The following is a 26,765-nucleotide window of genomic DNA, read 5'->3' as shown; positions in this document are numbered from 1 at the left end:
CTCTTTATTAGAGCATCAGGTGTTTTAGACAGGCAAAGAATCACAGCTTCACAGAGTTAAACAAATGCAGCATTAAAACAACAACAACAACACATCTTTACATCGTTAAATAAATGTTCCACAGCATAAACAAAGGTAACACACCTTAACATAATATTCCACAACAGACCTTCTCTACCATGAGCCATCTCTGTAGTCCTAAAATATTTGCATTTTAATGTGAATCAGAAGTTAAGAGAAATTAGCCAGGCAGTGGTGGTGCATGCCTTTAATTCCAGCACTCGGGAGGCAGAGGCAGGCAGATCTTTATGAGTTCGAGGCCAGCCTGGTCTACAGAGGGAGATCCAGGACAGGCCCAAAGCTACACAGAGAAACCCTGTCTCGAAAAAGAGAGGAGAGAGAGAGAGAGAGAGAGAGAGAGAGAGAGAGAGAGAGAGAGAGAGAGAGAGAGAAATGAGAGAGAGAGAGAAATGGCTGGCTTACATGGTAGCAGGGTTGTCAGAGGGCTATGGGACACAAGGAGACCATGTGGAGGGGATTTCAGGAATCTGGTTATGGATAGAGTCCTAACATAAAATGGTGAGGTTGAGGTACAATGGAGTGATTCAGTGAGTACCTAGTAGTGGTGCAGGGGGGGCCAATGGGTCTTGCTTTGGTGAAAATGAAGAGAATTCAAACAGATGAACTATTTCAGAGAGGGCAGCAGAGGCTCAGTTGAGGTGGGTTTTGGCAGTGTGCTATCCCCATTTAACCTGGCCGGTGCAGGGGTGCTGGGAACCTTGCCAGGCTCAGGTCACAGTCCAACATCCAGAGATTTTCATGCCCTTCCCAAGCTGGGCATTACCTGCCAGTTAACAGCCTCCCACCTTCTGGAGTTGTTATGCAAACCAAACCCGGAGGGAAGAAGGGAGGGCACAGAGGAGGGGGCCAGTCACCACAGGAGCTATCAGCATGGGCTCCACTGTCTTAGGATAGGGTGGGGCAGGAAGAAGGCCAGCATGTGCCATTCCTTGGAGTTTCTCAGCCCCCAGAAAGCCTCCTGTGTGCTGGGACTGGTATGAGAGTGCAGAATTCTCATCCAGTTCTTTTTAAGTAAGGAACTGGGGATTCTGGTCTCATACCTGAGTCCTGTCATCACACAGTACTCTCCTGCAAGTGATGAGTAACCTTCAGAGGATGCCAAAGTTGACCCTAAAATATGGTGACTCAGGAAGACTGCAAAACTCAAGTTAACGAAAAAAAAATTTCATCATCCTAACAAGGCTCAGGGATCAAGGTGCTTGGCCGAACAGATACACGAGTTGATCCTGGAATTCTAATAATGATGGAAGGGGAGAAACAACCTCTGACAGTTGTTTTCTCCTTCACATGAGTGCCATGGCCTGCACACATTCACAGACAGTAGTAGAGAGTTTATTATAAGAGTAATAAATAAATAGTAAGAAATTCTACTGGGTTATGTCCTCTGTGAACATTAGGGCATGACGGCTGGTCTTGTGGGAACCCATGGGCTAGTATGAGGATATTGAACCCTAAGGATTTGTGGGTATTTAATGGCTCAGCTCCTCAGCTCCAATCTTCATCTGTCTGTGGGGTTAAGGAAGAAGAGCCAAGACAGAACAGTATCTGGACAGACCTTAGGAGATGAATTGGAAAGAGAGCCCACGTGGCTGTGGGACAGGAGTCAGGAAAGCAAATCTGAGCCCTAGGCAGGGACTTTGTAAAAACACTGGCTAAGGAATTGGGTTCCCTGCTCCTTGAGAGAGCTGAGGTAGAGTTGTCAGAGGGACATGACATGGTCTGATTACACATTTACCATCTGTCTCACTGTTTGTGAATTTATTTGTTAATTGCTCACTACTATGTAAGTTGCTTGCACAATTCTGGATATTTTACATCCTTATTGTGCTGAACCATACTCCACCATCCTTAGTTTATTAATTATAGCTGCATTGAAATAAAAATCTTTCAAAATTCCTTCTTAAGGACATTGGGATTTGGCCTGATCCTAGGTCATAGTAAAACTAGTATTGAAAGATGTTGCCTTTCAAATGAATAAGGCGTGTTTTAATTCTGTGTGAACCACACTAATATTTTTTCTGCTATCTTTTGCCTGTACAAAATGCAGTCCTTGAGCCCATGAGATGCCTCAGTAGATAAAGGTGCTTGTCACCAATCCTGAAGACCTGAGTTCAATGCTCAGAACCAGCATTATAGAAGGAGAGAACCAACTACCCATAGTTATCCTCTGACCACATGTGTCCCCTGGTATGCTCATGCATTGCCTGACACAAAAAATATTTAAATGAAAATTTTAAAATTAGAAAAATCCTGTGTGGTGATATTGTGTTCCCCAAAATATTGTGCACCCCAATAAACTGATCTGGGGTCAGAGAGTAGAACAGCCACTAGATATAGAGGCCAGAAAATGGTGGCACACATACTTTTAATCCTAGAATTTCAGAGGCAGATATCCTCCTGGATCTCTGTGAGTTCAAAGCCATCCTAGAAACAGCTAGGCATGGTGACTTACGCCTTTAATCTAAGGAAGTGATGGCAGGAAGCAGAAAGGTATATAAGGCGTGAGGACCATGAACTAAAGCCTGGTTAAGCTTTTAGGATTTTGAGCAACAGTTCAGCTGAGATTCATTCTGGATGAGGACCTAGAAACTTCCAGTCTGAGGAAACAGGATCAGCTGAGGAATTGGCAAGATGAGGTAGCTGTGGCTCGTTCTGCCTCTCCGAACTTCCAGCATTCACCCCAATACCTTGCTCCAGGTTTATTTTTATTAATAAGACCTTTTAAGATTCATGGTACAATCCTGCTCTTATTCCAAAGAAAACAAGAGATTATTGAGATCTATATTGGTGTGACCAAGGCTCAGGAACACAATGTAGGTTATTTTATCATGAAGATCATGTTCCATTGTGGTAGAAGCTATACAAAAGTTTATAGTTCCAGGACAAAAGGAAGTCATTTACCAAGTATCCTGGTGGGAACTTGGGCAGATGGGATACAACAGAATACAAAAATCTCTTATATAGATTTCTGATGTTCTATAATTCTTAGCTATAGGATTGGTTGAGGTTAGCTGTGTGAAAATATAACAGTACTTCCAGAGGTTGTTCCTGATTGTCTTAAAGATGCTAGCCTAGATGCAGGGGTTGGTAGTAAATGGCTACTGAGGAGACCAGAGAGAAATAATAGTATTTTTGGCTGTTGAACTTCAACTTTCCATCCCTTCACAGTTTCCTGGCAGCATCTTCACAGTGTGGATTCTACAGGGAACTACAGCTCAAACTTTAGTAGTTGAGAAGGACTCAAGTATTCTTCTCAAGTATCAAGTGGAGACAGAAAATAAAAGGATTTCAAGCCACCGGCAAGGTGCTTACTCCATGGTAGACCTCACCTAGTTACTCAGTTGGATTCCAGAATGTGGAGAAGGTTTTCTTTGGGAACCTAGAAAGTTATTAGCCATCACTGTCTGTTCCTTTCATTTTATGAGCAAGTAGGCCATAAGACATCCTGTGAGATATCTCAGTGATAGTGAGCATGTGTCAAGAAGGTAACCTGAGACAGTGAATGCCCAAGTACATGACCCTTCCTCAATAGAACTCTAAAGGGACAGAATGGTTGGTACTATGTTAAATAGTAGGACAGTTGTGTGTCATGTTGGTTTTATATGTTTTGAAGTTGTCTTGTAATAAAGAAATAAGATGTTTAAAATGCCCACGAAAGTCATTGTTTGGCCACCATTTTGCAGCATTAGATTTCTGATGTCTTCTCAGTACAGGGGCTGCTAGTGTGAATATTGCAGGGAACGAGGCCTGAAGATGCTGAGCTCATGGAGGCTTCATGAAAGCCATTACTATCTTTAAGACTGGTAACAAGGCACACTTTCCTCTCTGAGAAGAGTCATGGAATCTTCTGACTAGAAGTAGAGTTAATGAAGTACGAGGCACACTTATTCATGTTTTTATGGTTTACCAATTAAGAAACAAACATTGAAATCCAGATGTTGGAGTCTGAAGACAAGTAACGTCCATCATAAATGGACTTAAAAGTAGCTGCTTTAGGAGTTCCACAAGGATTTGCTGCCTGTGGGTAAACAGTACATTGTCTCCTTCATAGCAGATTCTCCAAAGAGCTGAGCAATGCATCTTTGCTATTTTATGTAGGAGGAAATCTAGGCATGGAAGAGCTCTGTGAATGGAAGGTATTGATCTACCCTGTGCTTTTCTAGGTATCTCTAGACATCCCCCAGGAAGATGTGGTCTCAGACACCATGTGTGGCATTATTTTGGCTCAGGATATCTTGCTAGTGATTAAGGTAGTTGAGATTCAGGGACTAACCACTGTATCTACTGGTCAGAAACAGCTCTGTGTCCACCAGGAGGCAAATGCATCTTTGCCATTAGAATGCTGGTCTCTGCTTAGAGTTCTACCAAGAGAACACACTCTTGTCTCTGCCTTCAGTTTACTCTGTTTGCTGCCTTTATATGTCATGACCAGAAGTGAGATTGGTGGCTGTATGTGAGGGAGGACGGGGAAAGAAGAGGGGATTTGGGAGGACAGCAGTCCCTAGCAGAGAGGCCTATGTGATTCATAGTCAGAGTGGATCCATGCCCTGACACAGTGTGCTGAGTGCAGCAGCTAACCAATGTCTTCTCGTTGTCCTTCAGGTCAATACCATGATGCATCCTCAAGTCTTCATTTCAGGCCTTATACTGCTTCTCCCAGGTAAGTGAGTAGGTGAGCTGGGGCATGCTGAGGAGGCTAGAGCTGGCAGATGAAATGACAATCCTCGGGCCTTTTTTATTATGGCTTATGTTGTGAGCAGAGAACCAGGATAAATTGTAGCTCCAAAGAACTTTCTTAACTTGTAAGAATTTCAAAACTCATGGCTAAATAAACATGATCCCCAAGAACATGTCAGGCAAAAGTGAGAACACATGTATTCATGTGATAGACAAGTAAGTGTGAGTGCATGTGTGTGTATATGTTAGTCAACTGTTAACAAAAAGTAAGAATCAGAGTCTTCCATGCAGTGTAAAAGAACGAATAGCATAATTATCTTAGAGACAGGGTCTAAGTTAGTCCAGGCTAGCCCCCAACTTAATAGCTAGCTGAGGATCACCTCAAACTTTTGATTCTTCTGCCTCTAGGTCTGAGATTCTCCTAAAAGTTGAGATCACTGGTGAGAAATAAAATATATTTCTGTGAATTAATTAAAATAGCGTGTTTTTATTTGTGATCCTAAAAAAGGTATTTGACAAAATCAAGAAATGAGTATCTCAGAGAGAATATACTTATTTTATGCAATTATTAATGTGTTTTCTAGATCATGTCCTAACCTCACAGCCTAGTCCTGCATATAGGTGATTGGTTCAGGAATCTCACAGTTCATTATTTTGTGCTTTTGTTTGTTTATTTGTTTGTTTCCTGTGCTGGGATCCAACACAGGGGCTAGCATGGGCTGGCCAAGCATTGTATCATGGAGCTCTATCCTCAGTCCTCAGAGTTCCTTTAAAGGCTGCTGTGGAAGCTGTTGGTCTTAGAAAATTTATTCCATCATCCCCAAAAGAATTATATTAATCATTTCAGTTTTTAAATTGCATCATTAAGTTGTTGGTTACATATTTTCTGACTGTGTGGTCTTACTTTGCTAGTGGATCTTGCTTAATTTCTGGAATGTCACCAACTCATAAGAAAAAACTTCTGTTTAGTGTTTTTTTTTTTTTTTTTTTGTTGTTGATTTGGTTGATTTCATGTTTTGTTGTTGGTTCCTAAAGTGCTAATCGTAAAGTTCAGAATAAAGCTCAGCCCCTCCTGGTGGTTTTCTAAACCCCTTTCTGAAGATTGACTTTGAAGTTACTAAGGTTCTGCCTTGAAGCCAAAAATGCTTTTTCAAAGCCCTGGCTCTGCTCTTTGATTGGAGAGGTGGGAAGAGTTAGTGATTTTGTTGTCAAAGCACTGTGGAGGGGGGTGGTTTGAGACAGGGTCTCCAAATCCTAGGCCTGTCTTGCTCACTCAACCTCTTAAGTTCTGGGTATACTAGTGAATTCTGGGTATGCAAGTGAGTTCTGAATTTACAAGTGTACTCTGGGTTTACAAGGGAGTTCTGGGTTTACAAGCATTAGTTATGGGCCCAGCTTCTGAAATAAACTTTTAAATGTTTAATAATGAAACATTTGAGCTGGTCTCAGTGGCACTTGCTAATTACCCCCGCACTCAGGAGGCAGAAATGGGAGGATTGTCACTTTAAGCCAGTATGAGGCATATAGCAAGACCCTGTGTACAAAAGAAATACACACACTGAAGAAGAAAAAAGAAATGAAAAGTATCTGTGTGAATATCCTACCACAGAATTAGTTCTCTTGTTCACAAATGTAGCCTTAAGTAATCACACTAAGAAAGAATATGCTAAGAGAAAACTGTTTACAGTCTTCAAATTCAAACTATAAAACTGGACATTTAATATTAGGTTTGGGGAGGTAGAGTCAGTGGAGCTCTTGGAGTTTAAAGTCAGCTTGGTTTATGCAGAAAGTTCAAGGCCAGCCAAGGGTACAAAATGAGACCCTGGCTCAGGAAGCCAAATGAAAACAACAAACATTAAGCTGTCTGTTCTCTTTCATGCCTTCCCCACAAAAAACCCCAAACTTAAACAATAAAACACAAAAACAAAACAGTAAATGAAGAAGGTCTGCAGCTGGGGTTCCACTTAAGCCCCCCCTCCCCATATTTTTCTGAAATACAACAACAAAAGCAATAATATTTTAGGAAAATGCTGGGTACTAATTCTACATTTCTTCCCCTCCCCCCTTTTTTCCATCACAGGTGCTGTGAGTTCTCATAGAGTAGTGAAGGGGGTGATTGATCACCCTGTCACACTGCCATGTACTTACTCAACATCCCGAGGAATCACTACCACTTGTTGGGGTCTAGGAACATGCTCAGCTTTTAATTGTGTAAACATAATTATCCAGACCAATGGATACCGTGTCACCTATCGGAGTAGCAGTAGATACCAGCTAAAGGGGCATATTTCGGGAGGAAACGTGTCCTTGACAATAGAGAATGCTGTTCAGAGTGACAGTGGTGTGTATTGCTGTCGAGTGAAGATCCCTGGATGGTTCAATGATCAGATATCGACCTTTTCCTTGGAAGTTAGACCAGGTAAGCTTTCTTTCTTTCCTTTGTTTATTTCTTTCAAGTAAACTGAGTCCTCTGTTTGCTAATAATTTGTTGTTTTCCTAGAACATGGAAACAGAAAGTTCTTAGAAACATGTTTGATTGAACACTTGCTTTTGAGTTGTTTAAAGACATAATTTCCTGTATCTCAGGCTGTCCTCTGACGACCATGCTCTCCTGATCCTCCTGTCTCTAACTCCAGTGTTGGGAACACAGGCATGTGCCACCAAACCCAGCCTTAAATATTCTCTTTTGAGGCACAGGATGACTTTATTTGCTTAGATGAAGTCCTAAGATCATTCTTAATTCAAGACCATGAGCTAAGTCAGGATCCAGGTCCTAAGTGTACTTGGGACAGTCTTGTTGGTCATGATACTGCCTCCACTCTCCATCCTGAAACACAGTGGAGAGCTTTATTTAAGCTGGAAGTATGTGACTTTAAGAACTGTCTCTTTTCTGTGGGTCTCTCTTAGAATGTTGAATCCCCATGGTCAACACTGTAAAGCCACTCCAGCTCCAACCTGAAAAGCAGACAGGGTAGGGGTCTGCTGCTCTGTGAGCTGATTTCAACAATGGTCAGCTGACCTTGCTGAGCACAGGCCACATCATAGGTGGAGAGTTCTGCTGCCTGTCTGCCCTGCCTTTGGGCCTTTGAAATAGGTCTCTCATCTTGTCACACTGGAAATGTCCATATAGAAGAAGGTTCCCTCCAACACCTGTTCCCTGTCACTCAGCAGTGTACTAACAGATGAGCAGCAGTTTATTAATTGATTAATTGATTTTGAGACTGGGTCTTGCTTGGTAAATCAGGCTGACCTGGAACTTCTTGCCCATGCCTTAGCCTCCCCAGTGTTGAGAGCATGGACATGTGCAATACCACCTCCTTAGGATGAGGTCCATTCTGATGGGGCAAGGAACTGCCTTGCAAAACTATGCCTGAGAGGCCTCTTAGGGAAGCCAGAAAAAGTTGGTTATAGAGTGTGCAAAGAATGATCTATAGAGACAGCTTTGGGGAAGAGACATAAGGTTCTGAGTGCCTGTCGCAAGTGTGAAATTATATTACTTACCTAGCTGAAGATCAATGATAGTGGCTTCGAAGGGTACCCATTCATATTATAATAAACCTTACACACACACACACACACACACACACACACACACACATATACACACACACAGGGGGATGTGGGAGAGAGAGAAAGCAAGAGAAAGATCTCTTTTCATCTTTTGTAAAGAAGGCCTTAGGGGATGTCTAGAAATTTGTCGAGCATGCCTGAAGCCTTGGGCTCCATCCCTAGAACTGCAAACACACAATAAGCTAGAAAGGGCTGTGGTTGTGGCTTTGGAAGTCACTTGTCTAGCACACATTCCTGCCTAAAACCATGGGGCTAGATTCTCAGCAGCAGAAGGGGCCTATGTGTGGCATCACAGCATAAAATTACTAATTTCAGTTCTTTAATTGAAGGTTTTATGGAGCTTAGAAATTCCTTAGCAGGTCAGTGCTTACAATATCCATAAGTCCACATCTTCTCATAGTTTAAACACACAGAGCTTCCTCTTCAGTTGTTCTGGGACCCTCATGACCTCCTTTGGACTTCCCCATCTACCTGGGAGAAAAAATGCCCAAGCAAGAAAAGCAAAGCTCCTGAGCTGGTGATTCTTTCCTGGCTTTGTTCTCACAGTGATCTTCTGACTAGATTGTTCACGTGCTTGCTTTTCTCCACCTTAGAGATTTACACTCTCCAGGGAGGGTGTGTACTGTGCTCAGGCCTCTGCCCACACATTAGACTGGATCAGCAAACTAACCAGACCAGATTATAAAGAGACCCCCTGCTGCTGAGAATAGTTTTATTGCAGCACAGCCACACCCACTCCTTGCTAAGTTGTCAGCAGTGACTTTCACACTGACTGACATGAGTGCTTGCTCCTGAACTCCTGTTTTTATGTCCCTGAGACAAAAATCCTTTCATCTGACCCTCTACATAAAAGGGGCTTGAGGGTCAGTGAGATGGCTCAGTGGGGAAAGGTGCCCATTGTGAAACTTAATGACCTGAGTTCAATCCCTGGGCCCACATGACAGAAGGATGTAGCGGTAACACCTGCGCTACCAGTACCTGTTCACCATGTCCGAGCGAGGGGCTGTGGATCAAAAAGCAGAGACAAGAGACTGCGGGTCATTTGCCTCAGCAGAATGCCGAATGCCATTTATTGAAGGAGGGAGGAGGTCTTAAATACAGGCTTACAGCACAATGGGAGAACCCCGGAGGGTAGAAGATCACTACTGATGTTTTACATTCTTGCATCCTAGCTGTTAATGCCCAATATGCAGGATACACAAGCAAGGAACTTCCCCTAAGCATTTAGGAGGGAGGAAACTGGCAGGGGATTGGCATAGGTCAAGGTCAGCAAGCAAGGCAACAGCTACCCAAAACGGGGGTCAAGGCCCTACAGAAGGAGAGAACAGACTCTGAAAGGTGATCCCCTGGCATCCACATTTGTGACATCCCACAAACACACAAATAAATAAATTAATTAATGTAGTGAATATAAGGGGAAACTCTATTCCCACTACAGATTTTTCTTCATTTTATGGTAAGCCCACACTGGATTGAGGAATTACACTGTATCCCACATAAAGGAGAGTTTTCAAAGAAATTGTTCCTCCTGGCTGAGGTTTTATTTTATAGTTACCATATTTAAGGTCAAGGGAGCTACCTCACGGGGAACGTATGTCTGCTGACACACACAAGCCTGAGTGCCTGGCTGACTGTTAGGTTTCAGCACCACTTTGCCTTAGTTCCTGCATACCAAGACCACCAGTAGCTGCTTGGATGCTTGCAGTACTTTGGATGCTATTGACTTGTGAATTGTAGGTTGAACCTGACTAATCCAAAAGTACCTAGACTTGGTGATTCACAATCAGGAAACTTTTGAGCACAGACTTGATAATACACTTGGAAAATCCAATGCCATGAAATTATCATGTGCAGAATTATCAAATTTTATAAACTTTCTTTAAAGCTGTATATGTAAAGTGCAGGCAAATGAGAGCTACATCTATCCATGTTTATACTTGAACTTGACCCATGAGATATTTTCTATATGCAATTATTCAAAATTGTTAAGAAAAATTCAAATTCTGAAACCAAATATTTTTTTTGATAAGGGATATTGACCTTGTCTCTCTTAGGTTGGAAGAAACCATAGAAGACAATGTCTGCTCTATACCCCAATGTGCAAGTCCCGTTTGCATTGCAGCTTGTGTGGGATCTGCATGCTAAGATTCAGAGTTGTATGTTGTGTCCCCTCAGGACTGATTGAAGTGACCATGCCGGGCATGGAAGCTGTGGGTGAAGTCAGTCACTACTGAGAGCAGTCCCAGCGTCCACCCCCTCTCAGTCTCATAGAGATGCTTGGGGATCTGAGGATCTGACATCTGTCATTTATACAGTATATCCTTAGGAACATGGACTCTGTTCTCAGAACCATGTTGTCAGTGCAGCTAGTCAGTGACGAAGAACAGAAGTTCAGGAGAGGAGTCTCTCAGGGTTCAGCTTCTCACTGGTGCCATAGCAGAAGTTCTTGTCTCTTCTAGTTGACTGATCCTTGTTTCATCTTGATTTCCAAATCCAGCAATTCCCACGACTACACGAAGACACACAACTACAAGAAAACGCACAACTACAAGAAAATCCACAACTACAGCAAGACCCACAACTACAAGAAGACCCACAACTACAGGAAGACCCACAACAACAGCAAGACCCACATCTACAGCAAGACCCACAACTACAGCAAGACCCACAACTACAGCAAGACCCACAACTACAGCAAGACCCACAACTACAGGAAGTTCCACAACTGCAAGAAAACCCACAACTACAGGAAGACCAACAACTATAGCAAGACCCATAACTACAGGAAAACCTACAACTGCAGGAAGACCCACAACTACAGCAAGACCCACAACTACAGCAAGACCCACAACTATAGGAAGACCCACAACTACAGGAAGACCCACAACTACAGCAAGACCCACAACTACAGCAAGACCCACAACTACTGGAAGACCCACATCTTCAGGAAGACCCATAACTATTTCAACAAGACTCACCCATGTACCTACATCACCCCGAGTCTCCACCTCTACTCCTCCAACACCAGCACACACACAGACTCACACACCAGGTACAACCCAATGTGGTTCAGGACCCAGAGTCCTTCTCATAAGAGTCGGTAGGACATGGACACTGAGTCAAGTCAGAAATATAATATAGGTGACGAGTTCTTAGCTGAGCCAACAACAGCTTCACAAAGTCTATAATTTCCCAGTCTTAAGTTGCATTCACCCTCTGCTGTACAAGAGCTTGTAGATGGATGACACCTGTCTCTCCATATCAGACTCCTTAGGGATTCACTGTTGTGGTGATATATTGTGTCCCCCAATATATTGTGCACCCTAATAAAGGTTATCTGAGAGATCAGAAGACCAAAAAGAAGCCAGCCATGTTGTTAACACTTGATAATCCTCAGCCAAAGATACCTACTTCCTATATACCCATGTCTATATGTCTTTCTGTTCTGCATCTCACTTTCTCTTTCTGCCCAGCTACATCAGTTCCTCTCTGTCTGTACAGAACTCCAGACATCTATGGTTTATTGCTGGGATTAAAGGTATGTTTTACCATGCCTGGCTCTGTTCCCCAGTATGGCCTTTTTAATGGGGTGCACAATATATTGGCGGGCGCAGGGGGTGGGGGGACACGACGACGACACAATATATTACCACACACTACTAGCCAACTGAGATGGATTATTGATCTAGGATAGCTGATGAGGATGGTGGGAATCCAGTCCAGCTAGACATGACTTTCTGATAAAAAACCAAGGAATGACTGAGAACTAGGGTCAGGATGGGGAGACACTTGACCCTTTACATCCATTCTGAAATTGAGCCAGCCAGCTGAGGCCACAGTTCAGGGAAGCTAACATTTAGCACTTCATGAGCATATGGCAGTATGCTACACGCTTCATGATGTAATGCTTAATTCTCAGACACTTGATTCCTATATAGCTGTGACCTGTCCCTATTTTACAGTGAAAGGAACTAACAGAGTCAGAAAGTTCATGGTGGAAGTTATGAAGACAGAAAGGGGCTCAGACTCTGCCCCTGTTCACTTGGGTTGGAAGCTGGTTCTTCTGACTCCAGGGCCAGACCTCTGCCATGAACATGGATGCTACTGGAAAGAGATCCTAACACCACGCTTTTTTTTTTTTTTTTTGGTTTTTTCGAGACAGGGTTTCTCTGTGTAGTTTTGCGCCTTTCCTGGAACTCACTTGGTAGTCCAGGCTGGCCTCGAACTCACAGAGATCCGCCTGGCTCTGCCTCCCGAGTGCTGGGATTAAAGGCGTGCGCCACCACCGCCCGGCAACACCACGCTTTTAAAGAGGCAATAAATGACTTGTAAAGTTTACTTTAAGGATCTCTCAATTTATTCATGTAACATGAAAACACAGTGTAAGTCCTTTGTAGGAATGAAAAAACACACATCTATTAGAAGGCTTTAGGAAGTGATTTAACATGCTCATGCTTTTGATGAAGCCATGTAGTTCATACTTCATATTGCCTCCAGGTAAAGTTAATATTATTACATAGGGAACTGAACTTACAGATGGGGAGAAGCATGCCATCCTGAAGGCAAGTCTGGGTTTAAACCTTGTACACCTAGGAGTGAAAAGATAGCTGTGAGAGGGGCTTTCGAGCTTCCTAGAAACTGTCCGTCCCCTGAGGGAGGGCTGGATGCTGACAAGCAGAAGAAGCCACACAGCTTTCTGTTGTTGTTGTTCTTAGGGTAATCTGATGGGTAATATTTTTTCCTGTCCTCTGATTGGCCTTCCGGTACTTTCAAGCAGGAGGACCCTAAAGGACTGGGCTACACACCAAGTGTTCAGAGAGCTCTAGGTTATAACTGGGATGTTAGAGCACAGGATTTGTGAGAACAACCCTCTGTTCCAGGCCACTGCACACACTAGAGAACTGTGAGATCTCTCAGGACTGACAGAACTTTTCAATACTTAGTTTTTGTCTGTGTCAGGGGATGGGTTCATGGGCTGAGTTTGAAGAACATGGACAGGTTATTGACTTTATGGAAACTACAACTGAGATTTAGAAGAGAAGTTTTGGTCCATTGAGCCCAGATAACCTCCTGGAGGGTGTTTAATACAATCTTATAATTCTATTGTTGATTTCCTAAAGAATTGCAGTTGAGGGTTGACTATCCAGTCCAGGGAGAAGGCAACACTCTGGCTACTGTAAAAAGGACACATATCCTCACATATGTGTCTTATCTCATCCTAGTTGCCCCAGACACTCTTCGTGGACTATAGGATGTGATGTAGTAGGAACAGGAGAAAGTGACCCAGACTCGGGAAGGAAATTAATCTCATGATGCCTTTTATCATAAACTGGATTGTGTAATGTGTGACCGTCTGACATTTGTGTTGTCCTGTCATTAGTTCAGAAGGACAGTCACATCCTCTCACATGTTTGAGTGTCAGGACAAAAGAGGACAGTAGTGCAGAACAGGAGGGTGTTGATCAAGTGTAAGGATCAGGTTGTAGTGAGGTAGGGGATCCAGAGAGACCCTGAGGAGCCATGAGAAGCCCAGGTTTAGGTATTCCAGTCTGGAAACAACCAACTTACTCCAAGATCCTCCCTTGTTGTGAAAAGGGAAGCATTTAGAGGATCCCAGAGAGGCAAGTGCTCAGTCCTGCAGGTGAAGTGAGCTGTGGGTGAGAACAATGTAGGGACTCCAGAAGAAAAGGGAAACACAGGCTGCACTAGAGTGTTCCATGTGGAAGCCTTTGGTGAGTAATGGAAGATGAGTCAGAAAACACAGGAAGTCACTCTTAGTACAGGAATTTATGGGAAGGAGCCATTCCTGGTGAGTAGGCTGGGGGAGGCACTGGGGGAGGTGACAGTAAGTTTTGTTTCTATTTTTTTTGGTGGGGGGCCAAACTCCAAAGCTGAAACAGTTCTTGCATTGTTCTCATTCCAGAACCCACTACATTTTATCCACATCAGACAACAGCTGAGGTGACAGAAACCCCATCCTATACTCTTGCAGGTAACTCAGTTCTCCTCCCTTATCCCCTTGGAAGGTCCAGATCCTGATAAAGCTGGTGAAGAATAGGCAACCTCTGCAACAATACAGATCTGACATTATAAGTGGTGGCAGGGACAGAGACACAGCTCCATTCTACACTCCCTCTCCCCCAGCATTTTCAGTTGCTCTCTTCCCCACAAACACCTCCATTAAGGCCAAACTAGGCTGTGTGGCTTCTCTGAGGAAAAGAATTTCAGGGACAGTCAATGTAATGGAGTGTTGAAGATATTTAACTCAGATCCTAAGCACCTGCTCATCATGAAAACAGATGCTTGGGAAAGGAATAGGGCACACTGAGGCATGTGTATGGACTTCTCCATGCAAAGCACTTAGGTTTCTTTACACTGAGTATACATGTGATGTGGTAGCTCTCAAGTCGGATCTCTGGTGGTTTCTAGGAATTGCATCATCCCTTCTGCTGCTGTTGGTTTGGAAATAATGCTCCAAATTTACAACAAACGTATAGTTAAATAATATTCTTCCATAAACATTATTGTGATGTAGATTTCAGAGGGATATTTGTTTATATTGAGGAATGGGAACGAAAGGCTAGAAACATGAGTGTCTATATCTTTTGACCCTCAACAAATGTGACTTGCCTGTTGCTTATGCCAACTTTGGTTGTGATGTCTTTGAACAGTGTTGACTGCCTCAGTATGAAATTCTGTCCTTTATCAGTGTTTCCCTGAAGCTTCTTGACTTTGTCAATAGAATAAACAATACAGCCACCCTCCTATTCATTCTGGAACAATAAACCATTTCCTTCCCCCATGCTGCAGGCTTCCATTCTGTGGCTCATTGATTACTCCTAACTTTCTATCCTGTTCCTGACTTGGCTAACAGTTGTGTGACATAGAAATATGTAATCTCATGAATTTGTTCTATTATTTATTCAATGAACATAATGCCACTTGATTTTTTAAATGTAAAATCAGTTTATTGCAATCAATTCTACAGAATATTGTGGTTGAGAAGTGTGATGAGAGGCTTGTGTCATATCTGCAAAGGGGGTAAGTGATAGATATGATGACAGCTAAAGTGTTAGGCATAGTGCCTGGAGGACTGGAAGCGAGTAGCTGTAGATGGATTTTCCTTTGGGCTGCCAGCTCACAAAAAAATGACACAGAGACTTATTAATCATAAAAGCTTGGCCTTAAGCCGGGCAATGGTAGCACACGCCATTAACCCCAGCACTTGGGAGGCATAGCCAGGCAGATCTCTGTGAGTTTGAGGCCAGCCTGGTCTACAGAGCAAGATCCAGGAAAGGCACAAAGCTACACAGAGAATCCCTATCTCGAAAAACCAAAAAAAAAAAAAAAAAAAAAAAAAAGCTTGGCCTTAGCTTAGGCTTGTTCCTAACTAGATCTTATAACTCAAATTAACCCCTATCTTTTGAACTACTTTTGTTTTTAATGTGGCTCAGTTACCTCTACTCTGTACTCCCCATCTTGCTTCCTCTCAGTCTGGCTGGCAACTCTGCTTTTCTTCCTTTTCCAGTCCTCTCTGTCCCATGAAGTCCCATCTGACTTCTTTCTGCCTCGCTATTGGTCATTCTGCTCTTTATTAAACCAATCACAGTGACACATCTTCACACAGTGTCAAGGAATATTCTGCAACAGGTAGCTGCTATGACTTGGGAACATCTACATTCATTTGCCTCTTTTACAAAGCAAATGACTCAGTTTGATTCCCAAGCTCATCACTGGACTTGGTTCTTTGGGACTTAAACTAGTGAACCCAGCTCCCTGGTATCTACAATAACCTTGTTATAGCCGAATACACCAACATCATCTTAATAAATGCTCTATCAACAGTCGTATTTTTAGGCTTATACTTATACTTTTTCCAGTGTAGCAGAGTGTTCTCTTCTGCCTTGTCAATCTCAGGTCACATGGGATGTCTGAGGTTTCACTGTGGTCTGAATGTTTGTGTCCCCATAAATTTCTTTGGTAATACTTAATCCTCAATACAGTAGATTAAGCACTGAGGTCATCAGGAAGGTGAGTACATTATAAAAGTAAGAAGTTTGTGCACAGTGTTAGATCCTTTGTAAGAGGGCTGATGGGGCTGGTTTTCCCTTTCCTTCACTTGGGGACACATAAAAAGAATCATCTATGAACAAAGGAGCCTTGGCAATTACTCAGTCAGCTTGTGTCTGGATCTAGGACTTCCCAGCCTTTAGAACTATGAACAGTGCATTTCTTTTGTTTCTAGTTTACTTACTCTAAGTAATTTTGTTATAGCAACCTGAATGGACCAAGGTGGGTTGAGCATACCAACGGCAGCACCAAAATAGGCTTGCAGCACTGAGACCCTAATTCTCACTCTCTCTTGGCCCCACTCTCCACACTCTGGTTGGGTCCTATACTACTTCTTATCCTTCAAACTATAGTGGCATGTCTTGCTTAATCAACTATGGTGATGCTGAAGTCTGCCATCTTTCTCAGCCAGCTCTATACTATCAATCATGGTAAGTTGAGATTGCCACATGCTGGCCTTTGTGGTTTAAACCAGGTTCCTGTGTCCTTGAGGCTCATCCAAACAAGGCTGGGCCTTACAGAACCCTGAGTGATTGTGTGTGAAGGAGCCTGTGTGTATGTGTGTGTGACTCAATATTCTCAGGTGCTGCTTATCTATGTTTTTCTCATCCCAGTGTGGCCTACATTTTTCTAGGCTTTCTGAGACATTAGTTAATTTAAAGTCATATGCAGTGAACCCACAGAATCAGAAGGGATTAGATAATTGTGACCTTTGGATGTTGAGAGGGAAATCCTTAGTGTGAACTGTTTCCAGGTAGAAAAACAAAAAGAAACAGATAGAAACACAAGGCAGCAGGAGCTGCTGTCTGCCACCGTCCTCATCTGTGAAGAAGAAGGAAGGAGGGAGTTCAGTGTATGTAATGCCATGTCATCTAACCCTGGTCAGAGGGGAGCTTTCCAGAGTGGAGCAGGGACTGGAGTACCTGTGTCCCTGGTCTCCTTGAGACTTCTGACATTTGGGCCTTTTAACTTGAGGCTCCTGGGCTGATTCCTTCCTGGCTCATGGCACCCATTTCTTGATGAACATTTTGCAAAAGCAAGAAATGTTTGGACTGAATGGGATTTGGATGTCACATGGCCTACTCTCTGCCTTTGATAGCTGTGTCTGCCAGGAATCTTACATGCCATCCCATTTCATTATTTCTTGGCAATTTATGTCACTGCAAGATTGGGGAAACTCTTTAATTCCTCTTTGGAGACACATACCTTCCAATTTATTCCCCAATTCTAGGTACACTTCTTTTGACAAGTTGTTGAATGCTCCTCATTAGATAAACAGTATGATATTTCTAAAGTAAATTCCACAGTATTCACCCTCCTGCTCCCTGTTCCTTCCATCACATAACAATAATAACATCACAAATGTTTCCAACAGTGTTGAGTGCTCATGCATGTATTCCTCAGTACTTATGGGCAGGACCTTGATGATGAAGGTCACTTTGCTAATGAATATGGTCAGCATTGAATTCAAATTTGGTCTGATTCTGCTTTACCTTACTGAATCACTTCCTCCTATTCCTGGAAGGTTTTACTTAAGGGCTTAAGTCACAAACAGAGCCCAGACTGTAGATGTTGACTTAACATAGCGATTGCCTTTGGCTCCTTGTAAGGGTTCTCATAGAGAGTAATGTAAACATGGTAATGTGAGTATGAGGAAGGCTATGAGTCATTCATCTTTATTCATGATGGGAAATGCCAGTTTTAGCAGTTGGGGACTCCCATAGACCTTTAGTATTTCAACTTATTATATGGGCAGGCACTGTGTGTATGTTGCCAACCAAGATGTCTGTCATTTGGTAAAATTAGAAGTATGGAGTATTCTGATGTTCACTGCTTCATCTGTAAAATGTGCTTAAGGGGATCCTTGTCAGGATGTCACAACCCATATATGCCAGATATTTGCAAAAAGAGAATTCTGTGTTTCATACATAGACACATGGAAACAATGAAGACAATAGATTACTTGTTATAAAATAGACATTTCAAATATACTTTGAATATCTAAATGTTCAAATCTTGCTTTTCAGTGAATGTCTTGCCATATTTAATCCTAACCCTCACATATTATAAGATACATTGGCCTTGTGGGTAATATTTACAGATGTAGAATAAGATCTAAATTTTTGTAATTGTAATTAATTTTTCCTCTTGTTGGACAGATTGGAATTACACTGTGACATCCTCAGATGACTTTTGCAGTAATTACACTGTAAGTATATTCCTCCCCAATTTATTAGACATATTAACTTGTATATCTTCTGGGAAACAATTTGTATTTAAAGACTTTGTAAAATTAGTTCACAGATATTTGCATCAAAAAAGCAGAAGAAGCGCCGGGCGGTGGTGGCGCACACCTTTAATCCCAGCACTCGGGAGGCAGAGCCAGGCGAATCTCTGTGAGTTCGAGGCCAGCCTGGACTACCAAGTGAGTTCCAGGAAAGGCGCAAAGCTACACAGAGAAACCCTGTCTTGAAAAACCAAAAAAAAAAAAAAAAAAGCAGAAGAAGAAAAGAAAAAGAGTCAGATATAGTGGTATATTCCTTATTCTTAGGACTCAGAAAGTTAATACAAATATCAGAAGTTTGAGGCCAGCCTGGAACATTAGGCCACTTGGGCTACATAGAGAGAGACCCTGACACTAAAACTGTAGATAAACGAACTTATAAATGTATAAAAATAAAGAAATTAAATAGAAGAATCTGATGCTTACAAAGGGTGTTTGAATTCAAGATGTTCATTTACAGCCTCCTAATATTGTTTTTCTACTCAGTGACTATTCTCTATAGAGCCCACTGGTGATATCTTTTCCACACACAAACCTCCACATAAGGTATTAAGGTCTTAGACATTATTAATTTTGCATGATTTTTCCTAGACTTTCTGTGTACTCCGAATGAGAAAATATCTAAGGCCCTCTGCTTTCAAGATTCTTGCCAGAGTTCTATCCTACAAATAGCAGAGGGAAATCATCTGTAATAGGATTTTTCCCTTTTGGCTCTAGGAAGAAGCAAGGTTTGACTTAGTATGTGTAAGTAGTGCAGGAGAAATGGTGGTTGAAGTAAGAAAAAATCTAGATAGGGGGTTGTGAGGATTATTTGGCTGTTGGAAGCAGCAGAACACTTGTTAGCATGTACAAAGCCTTGGTTTGGAGTGCCCCAAACACCCAGCAACCATAAAACCCTCAAGATATGGTGGAAATCTACGTAGGGCCAAATAACCTAAGGCTTTTGTGCCTATTGACAGTCAGATCATAACAAGTAGAAGCTGAGTGTAAGTTTCTTTTGTTTGTTTTTTGAGACAGAGTCTCATGTAGTCCAGCTGTCCTTGAACTCACTGCATAGCTGAGGATGACCTTGAACTCCTGACCTTTCTGCCTCTGTCTTTCAAGAACTGAATTTATAGGCATGGACATAACTGACCCACTTCCTTGAGAAACAATCTTATTTCATACCTCAGGATGGCCTAGAATTCACAATCTTCCTGCCTACTGAGTACTGTGGTTATAGGCCATTGTCACATGCCCAGGTTGATACTAAAATGTAATGATCTAATTGACATTAGCATCCAGTGGTCTGGCAGATATGGAAAGAATCTGTATATACTAGTTAAATATTAGAAACCATTAAGTATATGTTGCTAAGGGAGCAGACTTCTGGTTCTACATATCCAGGCTGTTCTTGCCTCAGTTATCTGAGTAATAGTCATTCTTAGCAGCCCGAAGAAAAAATTTAGAGTTAAATTCAAAATAAGTCATAGCAGAATCTGGACTCTTAAGATATCAAGCTATGTTTGGGTGCATTGAAAGCAATGTACAGCAGCACATGACTTTGTTTTCAGGGTGTTTCTTTGTTTGTTTATTTGAGACAGAATCCCATTTTACTCAGGCTGTCTTTGAAAGGGCTATGTACCCAAGTAGGCTCTGGAATTCCTGACCCTCCTGCTTCCATTTCTCAGGTACTGGTATTAAGGTATGCACACCCATATCTATCAGTTGTAGCATACATCTTGAACTAATACATCAACTACCTGGATTCTGTTTAATGAAAAACTTGAACAAAATTTGTTAAGAACAATGAGAGAGGATATGCATTGCTGTTATTCATAATCAGGAAAATGTTATGAAGTAAATGTTCATGTGGGTATAGTAGACACACATACACTCCAAGCACTCAGGAAAGGTAGAAAGGAGGATCATAGATTCGAGTTCATTGTCAAGTAGTGAGATTCAGGCCAGCCTAGGACCAGGAGACTCTGTTAGAATAACAAACAAACCTTATTTTCTTCTATATTCTCCACACAGAATCCCTTTCCTCAGAACCCTACTGAACAGGTTGTTAGAAGATGTAGAGATAGAGCTCACAGAGGTTAACTAACTTGTCCATGGTCTCCCTAACTAGGCAGAGGAGCAGGGATTGTGACTCTAGAGACGAGGCTCATACAGGGACAAGGACCTGGTCTCTATTTCTCTACTTCCTTGCAGTTAAACCCATTCCATAGGCTCTGTTTAGGGTTGGTAGATTAGTGCTAAGCTATTAGAGGGGCCTCACCTGCTCCCCAGCCTGTCTCCTGCTTATTCCAGTATGTGGTGATCCCTGATCACCTGCACCAGGGCATCAGGGGAGATTCTACATTTTTGTCTGGTCACAAGGTGTTATTCAGACTGCATCCAGGAACAGAGTCTTCCTACTATTTTTAGAAAGTTATTAAATATAGTTGTATTGTTTCCCTTTTTTTTCAACCCTCTCCAAATCCTTCCACATACCCTCTCCTTGTTTTCTTTCTAATTCATGGTCTCTGTTGCTTTAATTGTTAATATATAAATATATTAATATATTAACACATATAATATATAAGTTATAATTATATAATATGCAATATATTAACATATAATATACAATTGTTAGTATATTCCTACCAACTGCATACGATATGTTATATATTATATATATTCATATTTAATAATATATGTTTTCCTAAAAATGTTAATATGACCTACACAGTGTGTATGTTATTTGTGTGTATATGTTTCCACGCTGACCTTTTGGTATTAGATGTTTATAAAGACATGGAATCTTGAGTTGCATTTACATGACAAGTAGCGTCTGTGATGGAAGACCAGACCAGGAGCTGAGCACACTGAGAGCAAGTGAACTTAGAGATGGGCTACTCTTTTTTTCTCTTTTAATATCATAAGATGATTTCTGGAATTTAGGGAATACCCTACTGACTATTAAAGCAGACATAATCACATACATGATGTATGAACCTACATTAATTGTGAGGTTAAAATTTTAACTGAGGTATCCACCCATGTAATCACCTCAATCAACATAGAACACGTTTCCATCATCATCAAATACACTGAATTCATACTGTCTTGGAGTTGCACTGCCCAATACCACCTCAGATCCTTGGGTCTTCCTCATATTCCAGACTAGCCACAGGCTGGGAAAGATGAAGCTCTAGGACCTAGAGTCTAGGTTAAGGTGAAGCACGTGTTTTCTGTTCCTCTCACTTGCTGCCCCTGTGTTTACCGCTGTTTATTTATTGCTACTGTTGTTTTATTTATTGTTTCCTTAGGATTCAATCCTTTCACAGGAGTGGCAGAAGAACACGACTAATGACTTCTATATCGGCATCTCCATTGATGCCCTGCTGCTGCTGCTACTTATGTGCACCCTGGCTGTCACCAGTAAGTAATTTCACAACTGCCCCCAGGGAAGGAGAGCCAGGGTTCTCTGACTGTCTTTAGCAAGTGTACATGTCTCAGGGGCTTGAAGTTCACATGGTTTTATATCTCCAGATACAAGACTCCAGATCCTCCTGCCTCCAGCATCCAAGTGCTGGGCTCGAAGGAATAGGCTGCAGATCTTGGCAATACTGTTCTTTCCTAACCCTGTCTTTTGTGTCTCAGTTGTTGCCATCATAAGAGTAGCATTATATTTTCCATAAAATAAATTACATACTATGACACAAGAGATTTTGGATAGGCTTGATATTTTTTAGGTCACTGTAAGACTTTGATGTGTACTCTCCTTTCCCACCCATGGGATCTTTCTTGTTTTCCATGATGATACTGTTGAATGTTCTGGAACATAGTTAGTAAAGAGGCAAATGAGACATTGGTGGGAACCCCCATGACTGATGCTGAACAAATAATTTGAAGGTGGCACCCAGGCCTACATGGCCCTTTCCATGAGTTGTGCAACTGTACACAGTCTTTCTCTCCATGTGGTCCATTCCCTGTGTAAGAACTTCAGCCATGGACTTTACAAAACACCATGCAAGAGATCATTACTCATCTGTTTCACAGGAAATAGGGAATAAGAATATGCCTGTTAGATTTCAGATGTTTCCCTCTAATTATTTCAAAGGTGTCCATTCAAAGTGATTGTTTAAGGTGGATCTAGTGTCATGTGTTTATAATACCAGCATTCTACAAGTCTGTGGCTAGCCTGGGCTACATATCAGAGCATGTCTAAAAGGGAGAATTATATAGAAATTGAGTAAAATTCCACAAATGTGTTCCCTTCCTTAGTCCAAAGTTGTTTATCCTTCCTTTACTGGCTTGTTCTCTAGAAGCCCATTAGAAAAGAATCTAGACTTTTTGTTTGTCTCAGTGAACAATAATTTACCAAGTTCATTTATCAGATTAGATAGATGTGGATGAATATTACAGACAATGAATGGAAAGAATCTCCTTCCTGCAGGGTACAGGAAGGAATTACCCAAAGTTACCAATCAAAAACTGGCGCAATATCCTTGATTAGGAGAAAATATCATGAGTGTTTCTGATGACATGTTCAATTTTCCTTTCAATTTCTCTCACCACCTTCCACCCCAATTTAGGGTACATCCTTATGAAAAAGAAGTCAGAGTCTCTAAGGTAAGCTGGCATGGATTGTGTTGATTCTTTTTGAACTAACAGTCTTGAGAATGTCTCTCTATTCCTACTAAATCATTCTTTAGTATTTGGATTCATTGATTGGTTGGTTGATTTGAGGCATGGTCTTATTATGTGGCTGGGCTGGCCTGGAACTTGCTATGTAGCCTAGGCCAGGCTGGAACTCACAATCCTCCTGCCTCAGACTTTTTTGTTTTGGGCTTACACTGTGTTCCACAACTTGACCCCCATTCTGTACATTGGATTCCAAATAAAAGTTTAGTGAGTCTTTTTCTTGTTTCCCTAATTTCTCAGAGATATTTTCTGCATTCCATATTTCCTGCATTTTTGGTAGGACAGGAAGAAAAGGCCCTTTATCCTCGTCTCCTATAGGTAGTCGCTGAGTTCGACATTTTGCTTCCTGGAGCTGGTGTTGAAGGAGTTGACTTGATCCACTCTTGTTTTCCTCAGTGTTTTCTTTCACTGAGTTCCTATTCTAATAAAACCTGATGAATTGTATCACAAGGCATATAAGCTAGCAGAAAGGTCCTTTTAGATGCTTTTAGGCAAGTATGGTGAGATTACAGGGTTAGGTGGTGGACTGTTTGGGCAAGCCCAAGAGAGCAGAAGAATTTGAGGAAGATCATTTCTGAGGCTGCCGGCATGTAACAGAATTGTAGTATGGCCAGTGTCTCCACACTCCAAACTAGTCGCCTTCACTATATCAAAACATCACCCCTGAGATCCTCTGTTTTCTTCTCTGGTTTGCTCCTCCATGAGTTCTAGAAGCTCAAATGTCAGCCCACTATGCCTACCCTGATTTACATGGGCAAAGAATGAGCTCTCCAAGTGAAGCCCCTTCCACATCTGTTGGGATGGGCCAGTTGTGAACATCTGCAGTGCTCTCTGCTTTCAGTCCAGTTCGTGATGTTTGTGTTAATGTGGCATCTGTGAATGTGGGTCATACAGCAGTCTTTGAAATTGGGCCACAAACCACCAGATCCAGTACAAAGACACTGCTTTGTTGTTTAAATGTTTTTCTACTTCATGCTTAATGTCAGAGGATGAATATGCTGTGCAGGTTTCCAGATCCTTTCTTTTTAAATAAAGAAAAAAACTATGTATTATTGTGCACATGATGTGTGTATGGGAGCGTGATAATGTGTGGCACCTGTGAAGGTCAGAGGACAACACTGTGGAACTGTGGACATGGCTCTTTCTTTCTCCCTTTCCAAGGCCTCCAGGAATCACACTCAGGTTACCTGGCTCTCCTAACCCTTTCTAAAGTGTCACAGTGCAAGTAAACACATGAGTTATCAGGTTCCTAGCCCAGTTCCCAAATGTACATCCTGATTAGGTACCTAGATATCTGTCTCCCTAGGTCTCCAACTTTTGTGTTTTATTACATTATTATCTTGAAGGACTCCAATATAAGCTGCTTTTTAAAAAAAATAATTTTTATTTAGTCTGATGCCTATTAAACAAACTTTTCTATGACTTAATAGGAGGGCCCTGTGTGGTGCTGTTCACTGTGAGAGTTTTTGTGAATGGTTCTCTTGGAGTCCTGAGCATACATCGTAAATGAAAGTTCTGCTGAGACCTGAAAGGTGACCTCTTGTTCTTTCTTTAATCTCTCTCTCTCTCTCTCTCTCTCTCTCTCTCTCTCTCTCTCTCTCTCTCTCTCTCTCTCTCTCTCCCTCTGCAGCTTGGTAGCATTCCGTGTCTCTAAGATGGGAACTTTTCAAAATACAGCAGATGTGAAGTCCAGAGCTGAAGACAATGTCTACATTATTGAAGACAGTCTTTACCATACAGAATGAATCCCAGTGGCCCTCTGAGGGGTCTTCTGCCTGAGACTGGAAAGACAACAACCAGATTGGACAGTGCAAACACCCTTTACAACTCCAGGGCTATTTTCTCTGTCGGTTCATCCAGCAGTGGTGGAGAGGGTGACCCTCAACTGTTTATACTCAAACTCACTGTTAACATCATCTTAATTCTTATGTTCACACTGCCTCAGTTTCTCCACATACTACAGTGCATTCTCTCAAACATGAACATTTTTAAATTTTGTGTTTCCTTTAGTCAACATAATCATCAGTAGTGTCAGAAATAGACTCTGGCCTTGGTTATTAAAATCATTAAGAAAGGAATAGGATTAAAAAAAATTTTTTAAAAAGTGAGTGAGCACAGGTGGGATGGCATCCTGAATTTAGAAACATTTTATGATCATGCTTTATCTATTTTTATTGTAATTTAAAATGTCACTTTCCCTCCCTTCCCCAAGGGTAAAATCATGGGCACATATAGGTTTTAATTTCCCTGATAGATAAATAGAAGGAATTCTAACATCACCATTAGAGTTGGTTATGCTTTCTCATAGCTCTTGAAATATGATGCATTGTTATGTGGTTGATCTTAGGATAAGGATGGGTGTTTCATGTCAGGAGAGGTTGCCATGGTGAGAATGGACCAGGCAGACATCAGGGGAAGAAATTAGTGGACCAAGTGATTGAATTCATTTTCACTGCAGTCTGACTTGGTGCTCAGTGTCCTGTCCTCACCCACTGGACTCTGAATTAGGTGCTGGAAGGAGACAATGCAGAAATGAAGGGGAAAGGGGGGAGCAGGACCCAGGCTTTCTGCCTGAGAGAAGTCCTGTTCCAGGATTGACCAGGTTTGGGACTATCACTGGTTTCATTCAGAGTTCTAAACGTATAATTGTCTCCAGATCATCTTTACATTTAAATTTATTTCAGAGAGACAAAGTGATATAGACATGATAGAATAAAAGGATAGATTATTGAATCTACTTTTTTTTTTTTTTTTTTTTTTTTTTTTTTTTTTTTTTTGGTTTTTCGAGACAGGGTTTCTCTGTGTAGCTTTGCGCCTTTCCTGGAACTCACTTGGTAGTCCAGGCTGGCCTCGAACTCACAGAGATCCGCCTGGCTCTGCCTCCTGAGTGCTGGGATTAAAGGCGTGCGCCACCACCGCCCGGCTTGAATCTACTTTTAAAGAGCAACAACTTGTTCAAAATGTTTTACATTGCTATGGATTTTAGTTTATTGATACCAATTTAATGTTAATTTTGTTATACTGTATGTATATTTCTACTCTTGTTTCAGGTATTATGTGTGTACAGCTCATTGAAATTATAGTGTATAATTAAGAAATACAGACTAATAATGAATCATTTATGATAATCAACCTTACAGTCATGTTAATTAGGTTTTCTAGATATGCAGAGATACATTTCAGATAGATAAGTAATCTTCAAACACTTCAAAGACCTATAGAATATGGCATTTAAATGTTTTAAAAAGTTAGACTTTCCTGGATGATTAGACACGTCTTCTCCTGGCAGCACCAATTTACTTCAAAGAGGAAGATGGGCATTGAAGACACTCCATATAGAGTTTATTTTCTCCTTGGCAGAACTGGCTATTTGGGCAAGAAACTACTCTTGCCTGGACTGTTTGACAAAA

The 26,765-nt window shown here is 41.7% G+C and overlaps 1 protein-coding gene across 1 annotated transcript; it reads left to right on the top strand.

The window, feature by feature from the left end:
* Positions 1–4,692: 4,692 nt before the first annotated feature.
* Positions 4,693–25,100, top strand: LOC128122614 (hepatitis A virus cellular receptor 1 homolog). The gene is made up of 8 exons (XM_052758249.1): positions 4,693–4,741; positions 6,839–7,177; positions 11,222–11,380; positions 14,251–14,319; positions 18,557–18,606; positions 21,978–22,089; positions 23,247–23,283; positions 24,986–25,100. The coding sequence occupies exons 1-8, from the start codon at positions 4,693–4,695 to the stop codon at positions 25,098–25,100; spliced, it is 930 nt and encodes a 309-aa protein (XP_052614209.1).
* The last annotated feature ends 1,665 nt before the right edge of the window (positions 25,101–26,765 follow it).

Source organism: Peromyscus californicus, unplaced genomic scaffold, assembly GCF_007827085.1.
Source record: "Peromyscus californicus insignis strain IS unplaced genomic scaffold, ASM782708v3 Scaffold_3__1_contigs__length_106647218, whole genome shotgun sequence".
In the NCBI taxonomy this organism is placed as follows: domain Eukaryota; kingdom Metazoa; phylum Chordata; class Mammalia; order Rodentia; family Cricetidae; genus Peromyscus; species Peromyscus californicus.
Note: the sequence above shows the minus strand (reverse complement) of the source record. Positions and strands in the feature narration are given on the sequence as shown.

Bases quoted from the DNA above. Each gene is read 5' to 3' on its own strand.
- LOC128122614 (XM_052758249.1), top strand. From the start codon at position 4,693: ATGATGCATCCTCAAGTCTTCATTTCAGGCCTTATACTGCTTCTCCCA. The intron at 4,742-6,838 runs GTAAGTGAGTAG...TTTCCATCACAG, and splicing joins CCTTATACTGCTTCTCCCAG to GTGCTGTGAGTTCTCATAGA. The intron at 11,381-14,250 runs GTACAACCCAAT...TTCTCATTCCAG, and splicing joins CACACAGACTCACACACCAG to AACCCACTACATTTTATCCA.